Source organism: Thalassophryne amazonica, chromosome 18 (genome assembly GCF_902500255.1).
Source record: "Thalassophryne amazonica chromosome 18, fThaAma1.1, whole genome shotgun sequence".
Taxonomy (NCBI): Eukaryota; Metazoa; Chordata; class Actinopteri; order Batrachoidiformes; family Batrachoididae; genus Thalassophryne; species Thalassophryne amazonica.
In genome coordinates, this window is record NC_047120.1 from 59787389 (window position 1) to 59810829 (window position 23441).

The 23441-nt window shown below is 43.2% G+C and overlaps 1 protein-coding gene and 1 long non-coding RNA gene across 2 annotated transcripts in view; one reads left to right on the forward strand and one right to left on the reverse strand.

The window, feature by feature from the left end:
* fam20cb (FAM20C golgi associated secretory pathway kinase b) overlaps positions 1 to 22492 on the forward strand; it is a 175925-nt gene extending 153433 nt beyond the window's left edge. The window contains exons 8-11 of the mRNA XM_034193222.1: positions 11967 to 12048; positions 19670 to 19729; positions 19853 to 20003; positions 22267 to 22492. Coding sequence (XP_034049113.1) covers positions 11967 to 12048; positions 19670 to 19729; positions 19853 to 20003; positions 22267 to 22383 — 410 coding nt within the window. The 3' untranslated portion in view covers positions 22384 to 22492. The remainder of the gene's footprint in view (positions 1 to 11966; positions 12049 to 19669; positions 19730 to 19852; positions 20004 to 22266) is intronic.
* Positions 2508 to 19561, reverse strand: LOC117530368. Its single transcript, XR_004566346.1, has 3 exons — positions 19550 to 19561; positions 17107 to 17112; positions 2508 to 2639 (listed from the first exon to the last, which is right to left on the reverse strand). It is a non-coding gene; the product is annotated as an uncharacterized LOC117530368 (long non-coding RNA).
* Positions 22493 to 23441: the final 949 nt, after the last annotated feature.

The following is a 23441-nucleotide window of genomic DNA, read 5'->3' on the forward strand; positions in this document are numbered from 1 at the left end:
TTGAATTTTGACCCACCAGGGGCCGAAACTGTTTCCAGGCCGTAAAATTTTGATCATATTGACAATATAATTTTATGATCGGTTACTTACATGCTAAGGAATAAAATTATAGAAAATTATAGAATTTTCTAAACAATAAAAAAATAGCACTATAGCTTTAATTTTGAAAGTAGGAATCAGATTTTTTCTGCTTTGGTTTTGTTTTGTACAACTTTTCACCAACCTCACTTTAGAAGAGGTTGCAGACACATTGAATAAACCAGAGAACATTATTCTAATTGTTTAAAAAAAAAACCTTGTCAATTGTGTGTGTGTGTGTGTGTGTGTGTTTTGCGAAATGAAAAGACAAACTCGTTATTTAAAAGTAGCACTGTTTTAAAGCACATAAGAATAACGTACAAATAATATTTCTATGTGTATCTTTTCACCAAAACCTGTTTTTTTTTTTTTGTTTTTTTTACTGGATAGCTTCTCCTGCTCCCTCAGCAAACAAATTAATTCTTTTGCCCCTGTGATTGCGAAAAATTTGGGCTGCACTGTGATTGGCCAGTTCAATTTGTGATGTAACATTGACCTCCAGTTCTGACAACTGCTGCCCCCTTCAGGAGAGGAGTGGGTATGACAAACCTTGGCCTATATCACAGTTCGTACTTTGGAACACCATCGGCGAGAGGTGGGCGATACTGGGAATTTTGGTATTGATCCGATACCAAGTAAATACAGGCCCAGTATTGCCAATATCGATACCGATACTGATATTTTTTCATATTTAAGCATCATAGATCCAAAGGATTCAAAAGGTAGAATTTTGCCAACATTGTACGTGAGAACAAAATACTTTATTATCACAATCAACATTTTTGTTTCAAAAAATATCACTCAACACAACTTAAAATCTCCTGAGGTAGAGGGCTGACAAACCACAATACAAGGGTGCGCTGCTCCGTGTTGTGTGACACAGCGCACTGCTGCTCTTACAGACAGAGAGCAGACTTTGATGAATCTGCGTGCGCAGCAGTCAGTGCGTGAGGGAGAGAAAAAAAGCTTGAGTATCGATCTTTTTACACAAGGATCGTTCAAAATCAATACCAGTGGTTGGTATCGATATTATCGATATTAGGATCGATCCGCCCACCTCTACCATCAGCTGTGTGTGTTTCTCCAGGTTACACTGGAGCTGCATCAGGAAGGGCATCCGGCGTAAAACTTGTGCCAATACCAATGCGGATCTGGCTGTATCCGCTGTGGCGACCCTGAAACAAAAAAAAAAAACGGCAAAACGGTCAAATTGACAACAACAACTGAAAATGAAATGTCATTGGAGATACAAACACAGAAAACTGCTTGTCGTTTTTTGTTTGTGTGTTTGTTTGTTTTTTGCAGAGCAGCTCTTTGATGGAGCTAATCATTACTCAGGGCCGCGGTTCGGGTCACGCCGCAGTAGGAGTGGGCTGGCGCCTCTCTCCTGTGTTGAGTTTCAAAATGCCCACTGAGGGATGAGACCGAGTGATGACACCGGAGGCAGCTCGAGCTGTTTGTTCCCGTTAGCGGCCCAGCAGGCCAAACACGGGGACATCAGCGCCTGTCCATCTGTTCGACAGAAACACGACTGTCTCGCCTCGCCCGCCACCTCGCATCTCAAAGCCATCATTTGTTCAAAGATGTTTTCTGTGAATGTCTGTGGGGCTTCTGTGCTCTGATCTCAGTCTGTCTCCCTCCTGAACCGCCCTCAGGACTTTGCCGTGAGGCGTTGTCAGGAGCATCCATTTTTAAAGAGGCTGTCCATGGTGGCATGGACGAAAAAGGCGCCATGCATGCATAAAACAGACACGTATGCACGAACAGAGCCGTGCTGTTATATTGAAAAAGACGTCAGTCAGGGATGTTTTTTTTAAAAAACTACCTGCGATACACACAATTACACCAATGATAATTTTCAGATAAATGACGCAGGGTCACAAAATGAGTCCCAGCTGGGGAGTAGAGTTGGAGTAATATGAGTTGAAGGTAAAAATGTGTTTGAGGTAGAATCTTAGACCCATTTATAAATATAATTTAAGTAAAAAAAAAGTGTTCTGCAGCAGATCATTGCTTATACCACAGTGCCCCCTGTTGGTGAGTTGAGCATTTGCTGGTGAAGCTGCCTCAGTGGCCTCTTTTAAGTCTTAATTGTGGTTTCAAGTCCCATCTGGGCTGAGTTTCGGAACAGTGTGTACTTATTGTTGAACTTTTAGAGACAATTTTCCTTCCCAAACACCAAAGTGTGTGAGATTATTTTGAAATTTCATGTTGTTGGAGTGTAAAAGAAGTTAAAAAATATATTTTGTGCGTTATTATATATGTGGGTGTTATACTTTATGGGTCCACATTCTTTTTTTTTTTTTTACATATTTTTGCTGAAAGCCTGTTAATGAATTTTTATACATATGCTATTTTGTTCAATACATGCTCTAATTTGGACAATACAGACAAATCTGTGTAATTATGACTTTTGTCCTGTAGGATCCTGGACTTCCGTCGTGTCCCTCCTGTGGCTGGCAGGCTGATCAACATGACGAAAGAGATCCGGGATGTCACCAGAGACAAAAAGCTCTGGAAGACCTTTTTTATATCTCCAGGTACAAAAATAAAGAAATAAACTGCTTACATTTTACTGATTGGGTCCTAAAAGTGAGTTTTGATGAAGATGTTGTATCCTTAGTATAAGTGTATATGAAGTGAGCACCTGCTTTTAGCACAAAAAGTGGGACGCACTGCAGTTTGCAATCAAAATTCAGTGGGCTGAGGTCATAGGCATCTCTACGGTCGGGCTCAATGGGGTGTATCCCCCCCAAGAAAAAGTAAAAAAAAAAGAAAAGAATTTCAGTAGCTCCATAAACATCTTAACATTTGCATGTTTCAGCCTCAGATTCTTGTTATCACAAATTCTTTGAAGGTCCCATCCTGTAATATCTCCTGTTTCCATAGTAACCACGAGATATTGTTTAAGCCCTGCACTGGTTTGACTGAGAAAGTTCTCACCACTGTGAAATTTAATGTATTTCATTTATTTATTTTTCATTATTCTGTTTGTTCTGGTGATTACAAATTTTCTTCAAGCATCTCGGTTCAGAAGCCACAACCTGATGTATTTGGAAAAAACAGGATGATAATACTTTTATTATTATTATTATTATTAGTTAGTTGTATAGTTTCATTGCCTGCAGTTATTTTTTTAATGTTATTTTCTCATAATAAAAAGTTGACTACGTATTTTATTATCTTGAGATGCCTGGGCTTGTTTCTCATGCTGTTTAATTTATCTCATTATTTTGAGAAGAGGGAAGGGTCTCTTTTTTTATTTATTTATTTATTTATTTATTTATTTATTTATTTGAGGTAACAAGATATATGCATCATGTAAATATCATGATAAAAAAATAATTAAGTTGTGACCATGAGGTGAAAAAAGCTTTGTTTGGTGATGGTGAAACCAAAACACTGTTCAGAAACATTCAAAATCTTTGCAATACCTAAATTTACATATGTGTCTGATCAGAAGGGTAATATTCATGACTTTGTTAAATTACTAATATTAGTTCTCAATGTGTTTATATATATATATATATATATATATATATATATACACTCAACAAAAATATAAACTTTGGTTTTGCTCCCATTTTGTATGAGATGAACTCAAAGATCTAAAACTTTTTCCACATACACCATATCACCATTTCCCTCAAATATCGTTCACAAACCAGTCTAAATCTGTGATAGTGAGCACTTCTCCTTTGCTGAGATAATCCATCCCACCTCACAGGTGTGCCATATCAAGATGCTGATTAGACACCATGATTAGTGCACAGGTGTGCCTTAGACTGCCCACAATAAAAGGCCACTCTGAAAGGTGCAGTTTTATCACACAGCACAATGCCACAGATGTCGCAAGATTTGAGGGAGCGTGCAATTGGCATGCTGACAGCAGGAATGTCAACCAGAGCTGTTGCTCTGAATGTAAGCCGTCTCCAAAGGCGTTTCAGAGAATTTGGCAGTACATCCAACCAGCTCCACAACCGCAGACCACGTGTAACCACACCAGCCAGGACGGGGGAGGTGATGGTCTAGTGGTTAAGGTGTTGGGCTTGAGTCCAGAAGATCATGGGTTCAAATCCCCACCTGACTGGAAAATCACTAAGGGCCCTTGGGCAAGGCCTTTAATCCCCTATTGCTCCCGGTGTGTAGTGAGCGCCTTGTATGGCAGCACCCTGACATCGGGGTGAATGTGAGGCATAATTGTAAAGCGCTTTGAGCATCTGATGCAGATGGAAAAGCGCTATATAAATGCAGTCCATTTACCATTTACCTCCACATCCAGCATGTTCACCTCCAAGATCGTCTGAGACCAGCCACTCGGACAGCTGCTGAAACAATCGGTTTGCATAACCAAAGAATTTCTGCACAAACTGTCAGAAACCATCTCAGGGAAGCTCATCTGCACGCTCGTCATCCTCATCGGGGTCTCGACCTGACTCCAGTTCGTCGTCGTAACCGACTTGAGTGGGCAAATGCTCACATTCGCTGGCATTTGGCACGTTGGAGAGGTGTTCTTTTCACGGATGAATCCCGGTTCACACTGTTCAGGGCAGATGGCAGACAGCGTGTGTGGCGTCGTGTGGGTGAGCGGTTTTCTGATGTCAATGTTGTGGATCGAGTGGCCCATGGTGGCGGTGGGGTTATGGTATGGGCAGGCTTCTGTTATGGACGAAGAACACAGGTGCATTTTATTGATGGCATTTTGAATGCACAGAGATACCATGACAAGATCCTGAGGCCCATTGTTGTGCCATACATCCAAGAACATCACTTCATGTTGCAGCAGGATAATGCACGGCCCCATGTTGCAAGGATCTGTACACAATTGTTGGAAGCTGAAAATGTCCCAGTTCTTGCATGGTCGGCATACTCACCGGACATGTCACCCATTGAGCATGTTTGGGATGCTCTGGACCGGCGTATACGACAGCGTGTACCAGTTCCTGCCAATATACAGCAACTTCGCACAGCCATTGAAGAGGAGTGAACCAACATTCCACAGGCCACAATTGACAACCTGATCAACTCTATGCGAAGGAGATGTGTTGCACTGCATGAGGCAAATGGTGGTCACACCAGATACTGACTGGTATCCCCCCCCCAATAAAACAAAACTGCACCTTTCAGAGTGGCCTAATTGTGGGCAGTCTAAGGCACACCTGTGCACTAATCATGGTGTCCAATCAGCATCTTGGTATGGCACACCTGTGAGGTGGGATGGATTATCTCAGCAAAGGAGAAGTGCTCACTATCACAGATTTAGACTGGTTTGTGAACAATATTTGAGGGAAATGGTGATATTGTGTATGTGGAAAAAGTTTTAGATCTTTGAGTTCATCTCATACAAAATGGGAGCAAAACCATAAGTGCTGCATTTATATTTTTGTTGAGTGTATATATAGTTAGTTAGTTAGTTTTGTGCTCAGAAATGCTGGGGTGCTCATTTGCATGAAATTATTATTATCAGACAGTTTTATTTGTTGCATGCACATGAAAAATTACAGCACATTAAAATGAGTGCTGATCTTAGCGATGAATAAAAGTTACATCACTTCTGTGCAAATGAACCCTTTCGTGTATTTGTTCTTGACTGCAAAAGCACAAAAACAGTGTGGGGTCCCATTTAAAGTAAAGTACTTTTTCATCAAATACACTACGTCTAATTGCCGTGAACCGTCTCTGTTCTCAGCTAACAACGTGTGTTTCTACGGGGAGTGTTCCTACTACTGCTCCACTGAACACGCACTGTGCGGTAAACCGGACCAGATAGAAGGATCGTTGGCCGCCTTCCTCCCGGACCTGGCCCTCGCCAAACGCAAGACTTGGAGGAACCCGTGGAGGCGTTCCTACCACAAACGCAAGAAGGCCGAGTAAGGAAACAGAATCAGATATCAGACTCCCGACTCTGCATCATAATCTGGGTGCGATTAGAGTTGTGTCGCTGTCAAACCCCTGCAGGTGGGAGGTGGATCCAGACTTCTGCGAGGAGGTCAAGCAGACGCCACCTTATGATAGTGGGATGCGACTGCTGGACGTCATGGACATGACCATCTTTGACTTCCTCATGGGTGAGCCGGCACGTCTGACACACTGTGCTGTGTGCATGAGGTGTGCATGTGATACATTTTGTAGACAGTGAAGTCAAGAACAGTTTAAAAACTACCAGTTGTTACTTAAATGGGAATTCCTAAGTTAAGTTCTTTAAACCTTCTATCTACACTTAAATACCATCATACTTGTGTAGAACAAGAGTTACGAATGTAACTACAATGGGGGCCAAACATTGGCAGTCAGACCCGACCACCTCTGCCTCACATCCCTGAGGACCTCTGGGCGCGATTACTGGAAGCTCTGTGAAACCGTTCAGTTCTTGGGATCTGCCCATAGGCTCCTGAAAGGCAGGGCCGCTGGGAGAGCTGGCCCTCAACTGCGAAGGCACGTGCGGTTCTGGGAGTAGGCGGGAGCCTGGATGTAGAGTGAAAAGCTGTAGCATGTCTGGCTGGCTGAGGCCTGGAAGACCAGTGTAGGTCAACAAACTGTTGCAGAGATTTACTAGCCTCAACAGCACGCTCCAAAGTTTGTTGGGCCGCAGGTCCAAATACTTGGCCTGGAAGAACCGGCAGTGAACGGAGTGTACCTCTGCAGGATTCGGACAGGGAGGACTGCGCAAGCCACACCTTACGTCTAGTGATGTAAGGGTTGACATCAGTCTGCCAAGCTCTCTGGACAGATAAGCAAAAGTTTGGAGTGAGGCATCATTAAGACTTTGAGTAGCATCATCAACCTCTGCCTCCCTCAAAGACTTTGTGAGGGCAAGGGCTAAATGGGACACTGAGTTGCCTAGGCGACCAATGCGAGCAGCTATGTCATAGCTTTTGGTGAGGAGGTCATCAGTGACCTTACACTCAGGTCGTGGGCAGAAGGCATACGGTTCAGACCATACTGCGCCGAATCACACATAGAGCTAAGGGCTCTGCAGTCCTGCAATAGATGGGTCAATGATTTGGGGTCTGCCCAACATCAGTGGAGCTCCTCGATATATGGTTGTGAAACTGGAACGTTGAACTCAGGCTTCTGAGTGACTTTGAAAAAGGCACTTGAAGCGGTGGTTTCCGCAGGGGGATTGTCGAACCCAAGCCTGGATAAAGCCAACTGAACAGCTTGCTTGACAAAGGATAGTCCAGGTCCGGTTTGCGGCAGGGACTCTGCCTCAGAGGTGTGAGAGCCCACTAATGAATGGCTTGGAGAGAGACCCCTCTCATCCTGATCCTCCACACAGTCTGTATCGCTTGTCATGTACAAGGAATCAGTTGCAGCAATAGACATGGCATCTTCTTCCTGCTGAGTTACTACGTCGGTCTGATCAGCCTAATTGGGGACAACAGGAACTGTTTTGCGTCCCTAGGCTGTAGATTTAGAAGCAAGGACTTAATCTGAGCAAACTCAGAAGTCAGCGTTTCAACCTTTTCAGCCAAAGCATGGTCATGAGTAACCTTCTTAGCAGAAGGGGTCCCTGCATGTGGGCGTTTACGGCGCTTTGGTTCTTTCCTGGGGTTGGGGGCCAAAGTCGCACTAGGCATCCCACTTTCCAATGCCGCAAGTCTTGCAGACCTCTCTGCCAGTGGCATGCTGGCACAATTAAAGCAGACATTGCCAGTCAGGGCTTCCCTCAGGTGTCCGATCCCAAGACACGAGGGGCAAAACATATGTCCATCATCTTGGCTCAAGGGAGCCAAACAGGGACTACAGCCATGCAGCAAAGGCCCTGACAACATTGTGAACTGCATGCAGATGGCTAACACAAGCCCTGACGGTTACAGATAGAAAGACAAATCGTGAATCACACACAGTGTAAATAGTAACACGAGGCACGGAGCGTAAACCACTCCCAGAGTAATACTAATACAAGGCACAGAGCACAAATCGCTCACAACCACAGTTGTAACAAGACACGGAGCATGAATCACTCGAAGTGTAATGCTAACACAAGGCACGGAGCGTGAATCACCCACAGTCACAGCCGTAACAGGAGGCACGGAGTGTAAATCACTCACAGTCACAGCCTTAACACGATGCACGGAGCGTGAAGCACTCATAGCCACAGATTCGACATGAGGCTCGGAGCGTGAAGCACTCACAGCCACAGACTGAACACAAAGCACGGAGCGTGAAGCACTCACCACAGACTAAACACGAGGCACGGAGCATGAAGCACTTACAGCCACAGACTGAACACGAAGCAGGGAGCATGAAACACTCACAGCCACAGCCACAGACTGAACACTAGGCACAGAGCGTGAAGCACTCACAGCCACAGACTGAACATGAGGCACGGAGCGTGAAGCACTCATAGCATAAAAGCTAATACTAGGCACGGAACGTGAAGCACTCACAGCGTAAAAGCTAATACAAGGCACGGAGTGTGAAGCACTCACAGCCACAGACTGAACACGAGGCACGGAGCGTGAAGCACTCACAGCCACAGACTGAACATGAAGCACGGAGCGTGAAGCACTCACAGCCACAGACTGAACATGAAGCACGGAGCGCGAAGCACTCACAGCCACAGACAACATGAGGCACGGAGCGTGAAGCACTCACAGCATAAAAGCTAATATTAGGCACGGAGCGTGAAGCACTCACAGCGCAAAAGCTAATACAAGGCACGGAGCGTGAAGCACTCACAGTGTGAAAGCTAATACAAGGCACGGAGCGTGAAGCACTCACATCCATAGTAATAACATGATGCACATAGCCGAAATACTCACAGCCCAAGTGCTAAGTCACTTACAGCAACGACGACAACAGTAGCTGCTAGTGGAGCTGTTGAACTTGAATGGCGGCAGCGCAGATGAAAGTACTTCAAGGAGTGGAAAAAACTCACGGCAAGCCCAACACAATATACTACACTGGTTCTGATACACACACTACCACGTAGTTAACGGGGTTAGCGACACAACTAAACAAGTAGCCAGCTTTCGTCGAAACAACACAGCTAAGGGTTAGCGGCTAGCAGCTAATGACTTCAACTGTGCACAGAGGAAAATACCCAGCAGGGCAGTGGCGAAGGCGCGCACACAGCGAGGAAGGTGTACTCACGACAGGCATCAATCAAGAATACAAAATGGTGAAGCTGTGTTTCGCAGCCTCTGGAGGACGTGTGTAGTGCACATAGCTCCAACCGAAGGTGGGTTGCTAGGCTACAAGCGAGAGCGGCAATCATAGCTAAATGCTTTCTCAACCTCTTCAGAATGCGAGAATGTAGAAAAGAAGCGAGCGCTGGGTGCGTCTGGCATATAAAGACAACCAGTGACGTCACCCAGGTCACATCCAGTGGCGTGACTTTGTTGGTATATACAACCCCTGGCAATAATTATGGAATCACATAAGAAATCAGAAAAAATAATTGTGGCAGTCAGTAACGGTTACTTTTTTAGAGCAGAGGGAAAAAAATATGGACTCACTCAAATCTGAGGAATAAATTATGGAATCACCCTGTAAATTTTCATCCCCAAAAGTAACACCTGCATCAAATCAGATCTGTTCGTTAGTCTGCATCTAAAAAGGAGTGATCACACCTTGGAGAACTGTTGCACCAAGTGGACTGACATGAATCATGGCTCCAACACGAGAGATGTCAATTGAAACAAAGGAGGGGATTATCAAACTCTTAAAAGAGAGTAAATCATCACGCAATGTTGCAAAAGATGTTGGTTGTTCACAGTCAGCTGTGTCTAAACTCTGGACCAAATACAAACAACATGGGAGGGTTGTTAAAGGCAAACATACTGGTAGACCAAGGAAGACATCAAAGCGTCAAGACAGAAAACTTAAAGCAATATGTCTCAAAAATCGAAAATGCACAACAAAACAAATGAGGAACGAATGGGAGGAAACTGGAGTCAACGTCTGTGACCGAACTGTAAGAAACCGCCTAAAGGAAATGGGATTTACATACAGAAAAGCTAAACGAAAGCCATCATTAACACCTAAACAGAAAAAAACAAGGTTACAATGGGCTAAGGAAAAGCAATCGTGGACTGTGGATGACTGGATGAAAGTCATATTCAGTGATGAATCTCGAATCTGCATTGGGCAAGGTGATAATGCTGGAACTTTTGTTTGGTGCGGTTCCAATGAGATTTATAAAGATGACTGCCTGAAGAGAACATGTAAATTTCCACAGTCATTGATGATATGGGGCTGCATGTCAGGTAAAGGCACTTGGGAGATGGCTGTCATTACATCATCAATAAATGCACAAGTTTACATTGATATTTTGGACACTTTTCTTATCCCATCAATTGAAAGGATGTTTGGGGATGATGAAATCATTTTTCAAGATGATAATGCATCTTGCCATAGAGCAAAAACTGTGAAAACATTCCTTGCAAAAAGACACATAGGGTCAATGTCATGGCCTGCAAATAGTCTGGAACTTAATCCAATTGAAAATCTTTGGTGGAAGTTGAAGAAAATGGTCCATGACAAGGCTCCAACCTGCAAAGCTGATCTGGCAACAGCAATCAGAGAAAGTTGGAGCCAGATTGATGAAGAGTACTGTTTGTCACTCATTAAGTCCATGCCTCAGAGACTGCAAGCTGTTACAAAAACCAGAGGTGGTGCAACAAAATACTAGTGATGTGTTGGAGCGTTCTTTTGTTTTTCATGATTCCATAATTTTTTTCCTCAGAATTGAGTGATTCCATATTTTTTTCCCTCTGCTTGGTCTAAAAAAGTAACCGTTACTGACTGCCACAATTTTTTTTTCCTGATTTATTATAGTGTTTCTTAACGCCAGAAAGTTGCCATTTGAAATGACTTTAGTTTTGTGTCATGTCTGTGATCTGCTGTTTTTCTACAAAATTAAACAACTGAATGAACATCCTCCGAGGCCGGTGATTCCATAATTTTTGCCAGGGGTTGTATTCTCGACCTCTCTGTGCTTGCGCACATGTAGTCATCCAGGTGCTAAAGCAGAAATAGAACAGTTTGTCTCCTAGTGGACTTTTCTGGTGTTATGTGTCTTCTTGAGTCATTGGGAAACATTTAATGCCTCACTACTTTAATAAACACACTGGATGACCGAGAATCTCCACAGACATCTTAATGGAACGCGTGATTTGGATCTTTGTAGTAATGTGCAAACAATCTCCAGATGGCGGTGTTTGTGGAATAATTTTATCTGGCAGGTTGTGAGTCTTGGGGTTACCGTCAGTACAGAATCGTATGTCACAGAATCGTGAGAACCCCCCCCAAGATGGTGGATGAAAATATGGTTTTAAAGGAGCTCCACGTCCCCTCTAATGTAATGAAGTATGTTGTAAATCTGGATATTTAGTCAACATCAAACACTTTGAGGATACCAATAAGTTAACTCAAGCATCAGTAATTATTATGTAACATGAAGATCAATAACTCCATTTGTTGTCTGACAGGTCATTTTTTACACTAATATGAAGTATAAAATGTGATTACTATTATTGGGTTTTTAATTTAATTTGCCACTTGTCTATTTGTGTAAGATGACAAATCAAGGGAATAGCTTTCGACAATGAGTAGAAATTATTTTATTTCAGTATGATAGAGTTCAGCAGTGAGGAGTCACATGACATCGGTACAAATTTAACCCGCGTGATTGCCTTCATCCTGATGAGCGTGGTCTCATTCAGGATGACGTCGCCCTCATATTGACGGCTTGAAGCTTCGTTGAACGTTACGTAAGAACAAAAATTATGTAATTCATTGGTCCGTTGCCTTCACATGGTTAATTTTAACTTCATTCGTGGGTTTTTTGTTTTGTTTTGTTTGTTTTTTTTTGCCTGCATGATGCATGTGTGTGCACAGTATGTCTCAGTCTAAATGTTCTGCATGTTGTTTCCACACAGGAAACATGGACCGACACCATTACGAGACCTTTGAAAGTTTGGCAACGGAGACCTTCATCATCCACCTGGACAATGGCAGAGGGTATGTTGCTGCACGATAGCATCATTTGTCACACTTGTAATTCCGCTGAAAAGAATTGTGACCGTTTGTCATGTAGATTCAAACAGGAAGTCCAGCACAGAGGAAATGTGGGACACCTGTGGTTATACCAGCAATAAGAAGTGCATGCACACGTGGAAATTGTAGATCTTTATGATCTCGTAAGGCGAGCATCAGTGGCGGTTGTATATTGAATTACTCCCCAGGCAAGACCCCCCCTCCGAGCATCCCCCCCAAAAAAACACACACACAAATTTTTGCACAGCTATTTTTTTTTTTATTATTTTATTATTATTTTTGATACTTTAAAAGTGCTCCTGAAATTGCAATTTGAAATTGTCATCAAAAGACCACATGCTACAATATAACTCTTATACCAGACATCGATGAATTGTAAATTTGAGTAAACACGGCCTTACATGCTAATGTCTGTCATTAGACGCTTTATTAATCGACTTTTCAGGGAGGAACAATATCTCTTTATTAAGATACATATTTGTCTCAACATTTAACTCTTGTAAAATATTAGGCTAAATGTGTAAATACTTAGCATGAAATAATCTGCAAAAGTTTTTAGATCTGACAGAAATTGGATCATGTAGTGTTTGTCTTTTTTTCTCCCTAATTTTTGGTCTTCATCTGTTTGGCGTTTTCATGTGGTGCCGTGCGATGAGTGGCTGACATCCCGACGCGCGAATCCGTCCGCACGTCTTCTCATTACAAAATCTCCTTTAACAGTGGAGTGTCTGGATAAACTGCTGATCCCGACCTCTTCTGAAACTTCTCTGTTCTCTCACGACGTCCTGGGTCAACAGAGGCTTAAATTTGGAAGTTTTCAGTTCGAAACAGGCTGACGACGTCCTTAAAGCGATAGTAACACTCCATAATCTCTCATCAGCCCTTAAAATTTTCACCGAAAACCATCTGAATTTCTCGAATGGTGTCCACTTGGATCTGCCTCACAGACAGTGTTGCCACAGTTACTTTGAAAAAGTAACTTAGTTACTTTACTGATTACTCAATTGTAAAAGTAACTTAGTTACTTTACTGATTACTCAATTGTAAAAGTAACTAAGTTAGATTAGTAGTTACTTTTTTAGTTACTGTTCCCAGCTGCCGACAACAACCCTCTGCCACCTCAACATGACAATGATACCTGTTTTGCCAAAACTCACTTTATAGTCACCCTTTCTTGACTTCAATGAAAATAATACTTGTTTTATAAAAAGTAAAATAAAGATGTCTTTCTTGACCTCATATTTAACTGTTGACAGCACTGTAACAGTAAACTTGCAATTTCGAGCCTACATTGTTTATAAAGGTAACTATTAAATTCTAAACATTTTTCTAACATTTAAATTCTCTCTAACCATTTTACTTGTCGAAATTATATTATTTTAAGCAATATTAGTTGTAGTAAAAAACGGCTTCAAATTGCACCTTTAATCTAGGGGTGTTGTGGGGGAGGGGGCACATCCTTGCCCCACGCCCCCATTCCATCTGGATTCGCCCCTGCTTTGGCGTTTGAGCACAAAGAATGGATAACATTTATTTATGCAGAAAACATGACCAGATTTACAGGTAAGAAAGTTTTATTGCGTTTTCACATCATGTGGTCCTCAGAAAGAGAGTTTAGGTGCATTTGAGTGGAAAATAGTGTTAGTTGTTGACGCGTCGCGGAGGATCAGCTGTTTTTAACGACCAGATACAGAGCGGCTCAGCTCAGAATTCTAAATAAAGGAGGAAAAAAGTATAAAAATGTCCTTTGTAAAGCTCAGTGCAGGTGTGCTGATCACCGCGCTTTAAGAGGTGAGGACGAGTCGCAGCAGCTGCAAAAAACCGCGATTAAAAGCTCACAGCTCGCTTAAAGTGGGCAGTTCAGTCGAACCCCGACCTCCTGCCCACGGACCAGTTTAATGCTGTTATCGACCCACAATGAAAAATAATAGTAACGCACAGTGACATGGAGAAGTAACTTTAATCTGATTACTGATTTGGAAAGATTAACGCGTTAGATTACTCGTTACTAAAAAAAGTGGTCAGATTTAGAGTAACGCGTTACTAAGTAACGCGTTACCGGCATCACTGCTCACAGATTCTGAAAAAATTTTGATAAAGCAAAGCGCCAGTCTCTCAGCAAGTAGTCAGACAAAGGAATTCCGACGGGAGGGGTGGACCAGTGCTCACTCAAAGCCTGCCCACAAGCGAATGACGCAACCGACAGGCGTGAAAAAACTCACGCATGCGCACGAGGGTTCAAGCTTGGCTGACGTAATCGCACGTGATTCAGATCCATATAGTTTTTAAAAAAAATAAAAAGGTCCGTTTCTTTTCTCACAGACCTCGTATTAGGCCATGGAAGACTCCATTAAATTTTGGAGGTGATCTGGATCAGGATCCAGATTCTGAATCAAGTTTCACTTTATATAGACTTTGAAGGATTACTTCACGGATTCTCACCAGGTTTTCACCACTGATACATATTAGGCCATGGAAGACTCCATTAAATTTTGGAGGTTATCTGGATCTGGATCCGGATTCTGAATCAAGTTTCACTTTATATAGACTTTGAAGGATTACTTCACGGATTCTCACCAGGTTTTCACCACTGATACATATTAGGCCATGGAAGACTCCATTAAATTTTTGAGGTGATCCAGATCTGGATCACCTCACTGAATCAGAATCTTGATCCAGATCCGAATCCGAATCCGGATCTGGATCAAGATTTCACTCTATATGCGGTTTGAAGGATTACGTCAAAACTACTTCACGGATTCTCACCAAACCTGCACCAAAGATAGATGGTAGGGCATAGAAGAGTCCACTGAATTTTGGACGTGATCTGGCTCCAGATTGGCGACCGTCAGAAATCTGTGATTGCTGTTGTTATTATTATTATTATTATTATTATTATTATTATTATTATTATTATTATTATTATTATTATTTTGTGCGTTGGTAGGAGGTATGTGGTAATTATATGAATGAACTGTGTTTGTGCACATGTAACACGCAGCTCCAAGTTTATACCAGAAGGAGCTCGCAGTTTCTTTTCATCTGTTTTTCTGTTGACCTACTGATTAAGACAAAAACATCAAACACTAGATTTTTATCTAGGGTGTGTGGAAATGCTGCACAGTAAGGTGTAAAAGTAGTAAATGTAATGATTTGAAATGGTATGATGGTAAACTGTAGCACGGAACAATCAAAACAGCAGTTTAAATTTATTAAGCCATTAGAAGAACCCATTAAATTTTGGAGGTGATCCAGATCCGGCTTCTGGATCAAGTTTCACTTTATATAGGCTTTGAAAGATTACTTTTAGCAGGATTACGTCAAAACTACAGCAATGATTTTGCCGAAATTTTCAACACAGATACGTATTAGGCCATGGAAGACTCCATTAAATTTTTGGGGTGATCTGGATCTGGATCTGGATTCTGAATCAAGTTTCACTTTATATAGACTTTGAAGGATTACTTCACAGATTCTCACCAGGTTTTCACCACAGATACATATTAGGCCATGGAAGACTCCATTACATTTGGAGGTGATTTGGATCAGGATCCAGATTCCTGAATCAAGTTTCACTTTATATAGACTTTGAAGGATTACTTCACGGATTCTCACCAGGTTTTTCACCACAGATACATATTAGGCCCATGGAAGACTCCATTAAGTTTTGGAGGTTATCTGGATCTGGATCCGGATTCTGAATCAAGTTTCACTTTATATAGACTTTGAAGGATTACTTCGATTCTCACCAGGTTTTCACCACTGATACATATTAGGCCATGGAAGACTCCATTAAATTTTTGAGGTGATCCAGATCTGGATCCGGCGTTATAGCTAGGGACCACTGTATTCTCTTTTCACATGTCAATAATTCTTGACATGTGGATATTGCTCGCTCAATTAATACGACCAGCCTAATCTGTCAGATTTCTTTATTTTTTAAATGTATTTTCTGTATTTATTTTATTGTGACAACCGAATGGAGCGACAAAACCCTGGCTGCAGCACAGGGCGAATTAAGGGAATGACGAAACTACAATTGTTATTATCAATTTCATTGTCTAAAACGATCACACCACATGAAGTTAAGCTCAGCGCTGCTCTGGCTCCAGGCTCGAAGTCTGGAGAAAAAGGCGAGCAGCGCTGTCCTTCCTGTCAGCGCTGTGGCCACGGATCGTGCTCCATAACAATCCCAAAGAAGGCGGGATTTGTATTGATTATTATGTAGTATAATCAGGAAAGTGTTATTTATGTAACATATGCATTGATTTGTATAATGGCACTGTTTATCATGTTGATCATCTTCATTTTTATGTGGATTCCAGCGCTGGTTCATTTTGGTGTATAATTTACGCCACCTCTCGACCTGGTGTATATTTTCAGCGCAGCGTACGCCAACGACCACATTGATAAATGCCAAGTAACGCAGCCGTTTTGGCGTACACCCCATATACACTCAAATATCGCCGTACGCAACGTTGATACATGAGGCCCATTGTGTGTGCAAGAGACCAAGTGGAAGGGAAGTAAGAGCAGGAGCATCGGTGGTGGGTACAAGTTGTTGTACCATGGTGAGGACAGGAAGAGAAATGGTATTGGGGTCATTTTAAAGGAAGAGTATGGTAAAAGTGTGTTGGGGTTTAAGCGAGTGTCTGACAGGGTGATGGTGTGAAGTTGGAAATTTAGGGGTGATGATGAATATCATCAGTGCATATGCCCCACAGGTTGGTTGTGAGATGAAGGAGAAAGAAGATTCTGGAGTGTGTTAGATGAGGTGGTGGAGAGTGTGCCCAAGCATGAAAGAGTGGTGATAGGAGCAGACTTCAATGGGCATGTTGGTGAAGGGGACAGAGGTGATGAGGAAGTAATGGGTAGAGTATGGTATCAAGGATAGGAATGGGGAAGGACAGATGGTAGTGATTTTGCAAAAAGGATGGAATGGCTGTGGTGAATACCTACTTTAAGAAAAGGGAGGAGCACAGGGTAACATATAAGAGTGGAGGAAGGTGCACACAGGTGGACTACATTCTTTATAGGAGATGCAAGCTAAAGAATCACAGACTAAGGTTGGTAGCAGGAGAGAGTGTCACTAGACAGCATAGGATGGTTGTTTGTAGGATGACTTTAGAGGTAAGAAGAAGAAGAGACTGAGAGCTCAACAAAGGATCAGATGGTGGAAGCTGAAGGAGGAAGACTTGTGTGAAATTTAGCGAGCAGGTGAGAGAAGCACTGGTTGGAGGGGAAGCAATTTTTGGGACAACTGGAAAAAGTACTGCAGATGTGGTGAGGGAGACAGCTAGGGCAGTACTGGGTATGACATCTGGACAGTGGAAGGAAGACAAGGAGACTTGGTGGTGGAATGAAGAGGTCCAGGAAAGCATAAGGAGAAAGAGGTTGGCGAAAAAGTTTTTGGGATAGTCGGAGAGATGAAGAAAGTAGACAGGAGTACAAGGAGATGCGGCGTAAGGCAAAAAGAGAAGTGGCAAAGCAAAGGAAAGGCATATTGCGAGCTGTACAAGAAGTTGAATAGTAAGGAAGGAGGAAAAGGACTCTGTACCGATTGGCCAGACAAAGGGACAGAGCTGGAAAGGATGTGCAGCAGGTTAGGGTGGTAAAAGATGCACATGGTAATGTGCTGACAAGTGAGGAGTGTGTGCTGAGAAGGTGGAGGGAATATTTTGCAGAGTTGATGAATAAAGAAAATGAGCAAGAGAAAAGGCTGGATGATGTGGTGAGAGTAAATCAGGAAGTAAAAGAGATTAGCAAGGAAGAAGTGAGGGGCTGCTATGAAGAGGATGAAGAGTGGAAAGGCAGTTGGTCCAGATGACATTCCAAATGGAGGATGGAAATGTCTAGGAGAGATGGGCAGTAGAGTTTCTAACCAGATTGTTTAATAAAATCTTGGAAAGTGAGAGCATGCCTGAGGAGTGGAGACGAAGTGTGCTGGTTCCTATTTTCAAGAACAAGGGTGATGTGCAGAGCTGCAGTAACTACAGAGGCATAAAGCTGATCAGCCACAGCATGAAGTTATGGGAAAGAGTAGTAGAAAGCTAGGCTTAGAAAACAGGTGAAGATCTGTGAGCAGCAATATGGTTTCATGCCAAGAAAGAGCACTACAGATGCAATGTTTGCTCTGAGAATACTGTTGGAAAAGTACAGAGAAGGACAGAAAGAGTTACTTTGTGTGTTTGTGGACTTAGAAAAAAGCTTATGATAGGGTGCCAAGAGAAGAGTTGTGGTATTGTATGAGGAAGTCTGGAGTGGCAGAGAAGTATGTTAGGGTAGTGCAGGACATGTACAAGAATAGTGTGGACAGCGGGTGAGATGCGCAGTCGGAATGACAGACTCATTCAAGGTGGAGGTGGGATTACACCAAGGATCAGCTCTGAGTCCTTTCTTGTTTGCAGTGGTGATGGACAGGTTGACAGATGAAATCAGACAGGAGTCCCCATGGACTATGATGTTTGCAGATGACATTGTGATCTGTAGTGAGAGTAGAGAGCAAGTTGAGTCTAGGTCTGGAGAAGTGGAGATATGCTTTGGAGAGAAGGGGAATGAAAGTCAGTAGAAGCAAGACTGAGTACATGGTGTATGAATGAGAGGGAGCCCAGTGGAATAGTGCAGTTACAAGGAGGTAGAAGTGGTTGAAAGTAGATGAGTTTAAATATTTGGGGTAAACTGTTTCAAAGTAATGGAGAGGTGTGGTAGAGAGGTGAAGAAGAGGAGTGCAGGCAGGGTGGAGTGGGTGGAGAAGGAGAAAGGTGGCAGGAGTGATTGTGACCGAAGAATATCAGCAAGAGTGAAGGGGAAAGTTTACAAGGACAGTAGTGAGACCAGCTATGTTGTATGGTTTAGAGACAGTGGCACTAACAAAAAGGACAGGAGGCAGAGCTGGAGGTGGCAGAGCTGAAGATGTTGAGATTCTCTTGGGAGTGACAAGAATGGACAAGATTAGGATATGAACATATCAGAGGGACAGCTCAGGTGGGACGGTTTGGAGACAAAGTCAGAGAGGCGAGATTGAGATGGTTTGGACATGTGCAGAGGAGGGACCAGGGTATATAGGGAGAAGGATGCTGAGGATGGAGCCACCAGGCAGGAGAAGAGGGAGACCAAAGAGGAGGTTCATGGATGTGCTGAGAGAGGACATGCAGGTGGTTGGTGTGACAGAGGAAGATACAGAGGACAGGGTGAGATGGAAACGATTGATCTGCTGTGGCGACCCCTAACAGGAACAGCTGAAAGACAAAGAAGAAGAAGAAGGGTGTGTGGAAATGCTGCACAGTAAGGTGTAAAAGTAGTAAATGTAATGATTTGGTAAGGCAGGACATAAGGCAGGACATACATCTGGAGCTGGTCGCCGGGCGCCTAAAGGCGACTTCTGCTCCTAACTGGCAATTAGGATGGGTTAAATGCAGTAAACACATTTCATTGTGCAGGGAACATGTTCCTTTGTGCATATGACAATAAAATTCTTTTGAATCCTTGAATCCTTTGAATCCTTGAAACGGTATGACGGTAAACTGTAGCATGGAACAATCAAAACAGCAGTTTAAATTTGTTTTTTTGTTGTTTTTTCATTCAGGTTTGGAAAGCATTCGCACGACGAGGTGTCCATTCTGGTGCCACTGAGCCAGTGCTGCCGGTGAGACCGTGTTCACTCCCTCATGAAGGACGTGTGAAGAGCAGGCGGCTGCTGAAAATGTTTCATTTCATACGTAAGGCCGCGCCGCACTGACGCTTCCTCCCGGCTGCTCTCTTCCTGCAGGGTGAAGAAGTCGACCCACTTGCGTCTTCAGCTGCTGGCGAAGGAAGAGTACAAGCTGTCCGCACTGATGGAAGAATCCCTGACGAGGGACCGACTCAGTCCCATCCTCATCCAGCCACATCTGGATGCGCTGGACCGACGACTGCGCCAGGTGACTGCTCACTTCCCACAATGCACCTCTGCTATTTTGTCTTCTCGTCCACGTTTTTGAATTCCAAACATCTTAACATCCAAGAAAAAACTTGCGTCAGTGCGTCTTTTTAAACAAGCGGCAAATCATTTTCACTGGAAGTCTGTTGGTAATCAGATGAACTGAAACAACCTGAGAAAGATATTTTCTGTCCCAGTAATTATTTCACCTTTATGTTAAAACACTGTTTCATTAGAAATTTATAAACTACTTAACTGGAACAGAGGTACAAATGACAAACAGAAGGTAGAGTTTGTGTTTTCCAGAAGTGGTTCCAGGAAATTTTTGCAGGTAGTGAGCTTATTGGGGGGAGGGAGAGCACTGAGAGAATTTGTAATAAACACTTAAATATGCATTTCAAAGTGTCCACTATGTGTATATTAGGACACAAAGGAACTAACAAGAGATGTTTTGGTGTTTGTTGGAAGATTCTGGTTTTTTTTTTTTGTATTTTTTGTTTTTTTACTGAATGACTTCCTAAATTGTGCAAAGTTTCACTTGTGTCTTGTCAACTGGCATATTAACATATACTACGTGGCAGATAAAGATAGAACCAACAGTAGCATTTGTTTACGAATCATAATTTTCATTTCATTGTTAAACTTTCTATACTTTTATATACTTTTTTTAATTTTAACTGTACAGTACCTTAAAATTTCTGATCTGAAAGCCCTTTATATTAAAGGGCTTTCAAAAGGTGCTTTGCCCTCTTCAGGTCGGTGGAGTGTCCTTGCCTCAAGTGGAGGAATTTAAGTATCTCGGGGTCTTGTTCACGAGTGAGGGACGGATGGAGCGTGAGATCGATAGACGGATCGGTGCAGCGTCTACAGTGATGCGGTCGCTGTATCGGACCGTCGTGGTGAAGAGAGAGCTGAGTAGGGGGTCAGAGCTCTCGATTTACCGATCGATCTACTTTCCGATCCTCACCTATGGTCATGAGATTTGGCTCATGACCGAAAGAACGAGATTGCGAGTACAAGTGGCTGAGCAGGGTGGCTGGGCGCTCCCTTTAGAGATAGGGTGAGGAGCTCGGTCACTCGGGAAGAGCTCGGAGTCGAGCCGCTGCTCCTCCACGTCGAAAGGAGTCAGTTGAGGTGGCTCGGGCATCTTTTCCGGATGCCCCCTGGACGCCGCGCTGGAGAGGTGTTTCGGGCACGTCCCATTGGGAGGAGGCCCCGGGGAAGACCCAGGACACGCTGGAGGGACTACATCTCTCGGCTGGCTTGGAAAACCTTGGGGTTCCCCCGGAGGAGCTGGGGGAGGTGTGTGTGGGATCGGGAGGTCTGGGCGGACTTTTGGCTTGAGCTGCTGCCCCCGCGACCCGACTCCGAATAAGCGGAAGAAAATGGATGGATGGATGGATAAACTTGTAGTAGCATTATTATTTTGAATTGTTATTTTCTGGTGGGATTACAGTGGGCCCACTGAAATTCCTGTAGGGGCTACTGCCCCATCAAGTTCAGACTGAGAGCCGCCTGTGCTCTAGAACAGTGTGTTAAACTCACTCACTCACCTTCAACCGCTTACTCCAATTAGTGGTCATGGGGGGGAGCTGAAGCCTATCCCAGCAGTCATAGGGTGTGAGGTAGGGTGCACTCTGGACAGACAAACAAACACATTCACACCCGCAGGCACACCCACGGATAATTCAAAATTTTCCAATTTGCATGCCTTTGGATGTGGGAGGAAGCCGGAGCACAAGAAGGGAACCCACACAAACACAGGGAGAACATGCAAATTCCACAACAGAAAGGCCACAGGTGGGAATCGATCCCATGACTTTCTTGCTGTGAGGCAACAGTGCTAACCACTAAGTCACCATGGCACCTTTTATTCATTCATTCTTTTGCAAATTAGTTAATTTTTACCAAACTGGCGGGAGTGTTTGGGTGTGACCTGCATAAAACTATATTATAATGTTGTTCAGGGCATTTTAAATTTTATATTGTTGTGAATATGCTAATATTTGCTAATATATGCTAATATGCTAATCCTAAAAAATATTGTCACTAGTACCTCAAATAGGTGTGACTGCATTTTGGGGTTTGGCCACAGTTAGAGTTTGAGTTGTCCCAGTTCATTTTGGTCCTTTCAAATGAGTGATCACACACAGGAAGCCCAAATGCGTTATTTAAACTTTCAAATTTATGATACTTTAAAAAAAAACTTTGTCCCAAATATATATGGTTCTGACTTCCTTTCTATCCTGTTTCTGTGTCTCTAGGTTCTGAATGTGCTGGCAGACTGCATCGAAAAGGAGGGATACAGTAATGTAGTGGAGGATGACCTCCAGGAGGACCAAGCGACAGGCCCCGCCCACAACAGCCCAGAGCGCAGGTAGCTGGCTGTGGTCCTGACAGCTCCCCAGGACTGAGTCTCTCCACGTAGAAGACTAGAATGTGTGGAAGCGCTCATTTCTTTTGAACTGGACTGACATCCTGTAAAAAAAAGTGGAGCGCCACCTGTCTGTCGGAGGACTTGACGTGCTCGCGGGATTGCCCAAACTGAGAGCCTGAGGGGAAAAACTAAATCTGTCTGGAAGTGAACTCCTGCTGGATAGGACCGAACTCTTTGGACGCAAAACATATTTGGAACAGGAACTGGATCTCAGGCAGAACCAGACGGCCCCCGCTTCACCTAGAACTCCTTAAAATCTCCAAACCTGATCCTAGAGTAGTGTAGCGTCACCACGGCTGACCTTGAAGGACCACAGACCCACCGCAGCGCGACCAAACCATAAACGTCTTGCAGGACACGCCTTCTCTTCATCCTGAATCTGGACTTTCATTTGAATTCAGTGAATTCTAAGGGATCTGCAAAGACGCTGCAGCTGAATTACATGTTTCTATTTCGTTGGTTGCAAGGTGTTTGGTTACCGCGGAGACAGGGGTTGACGGTTGATTGCTTTGCGCATTTTTATTTGACTTCTGCTGAGCTTCTATTATTTGGTATTCAAGAAGGAAATATTTTGGAGTGCAGGTTTTGCTCCTCATTTATCCCTTAAAAAGTCATGTTTCCTGAAGAGAGTATTTATTGAAATTTGTATTTATTGTTTGAAGTGATCAACGTTCATCCATGATCAGTGTCATGTTGAATTCCAGAGGTGTACTTCCTCATTTGTCCAGCAGGTGGCAAAGTGAGCATGTGCAAAAACCCCTCTGCAAGCTTCTCCATATTTCACTTTGGTTTAAAGCTCTCATTATGACGTCACAAATACCCAACATTCACATTTCATCAAGCAAGTCTGCGCTGTTTACAGCATCTAATCAGTCTCCGGCTCCTGTTTATGATTTTATTCTTTTTCACGCTGCAGATATGAGGTTAGATTTATAGTACCAAATGCCAAATGTGACTCTTAATAGTTTTATATTTTGGTGTTGCCTTTGTTTGGTTTTTTTT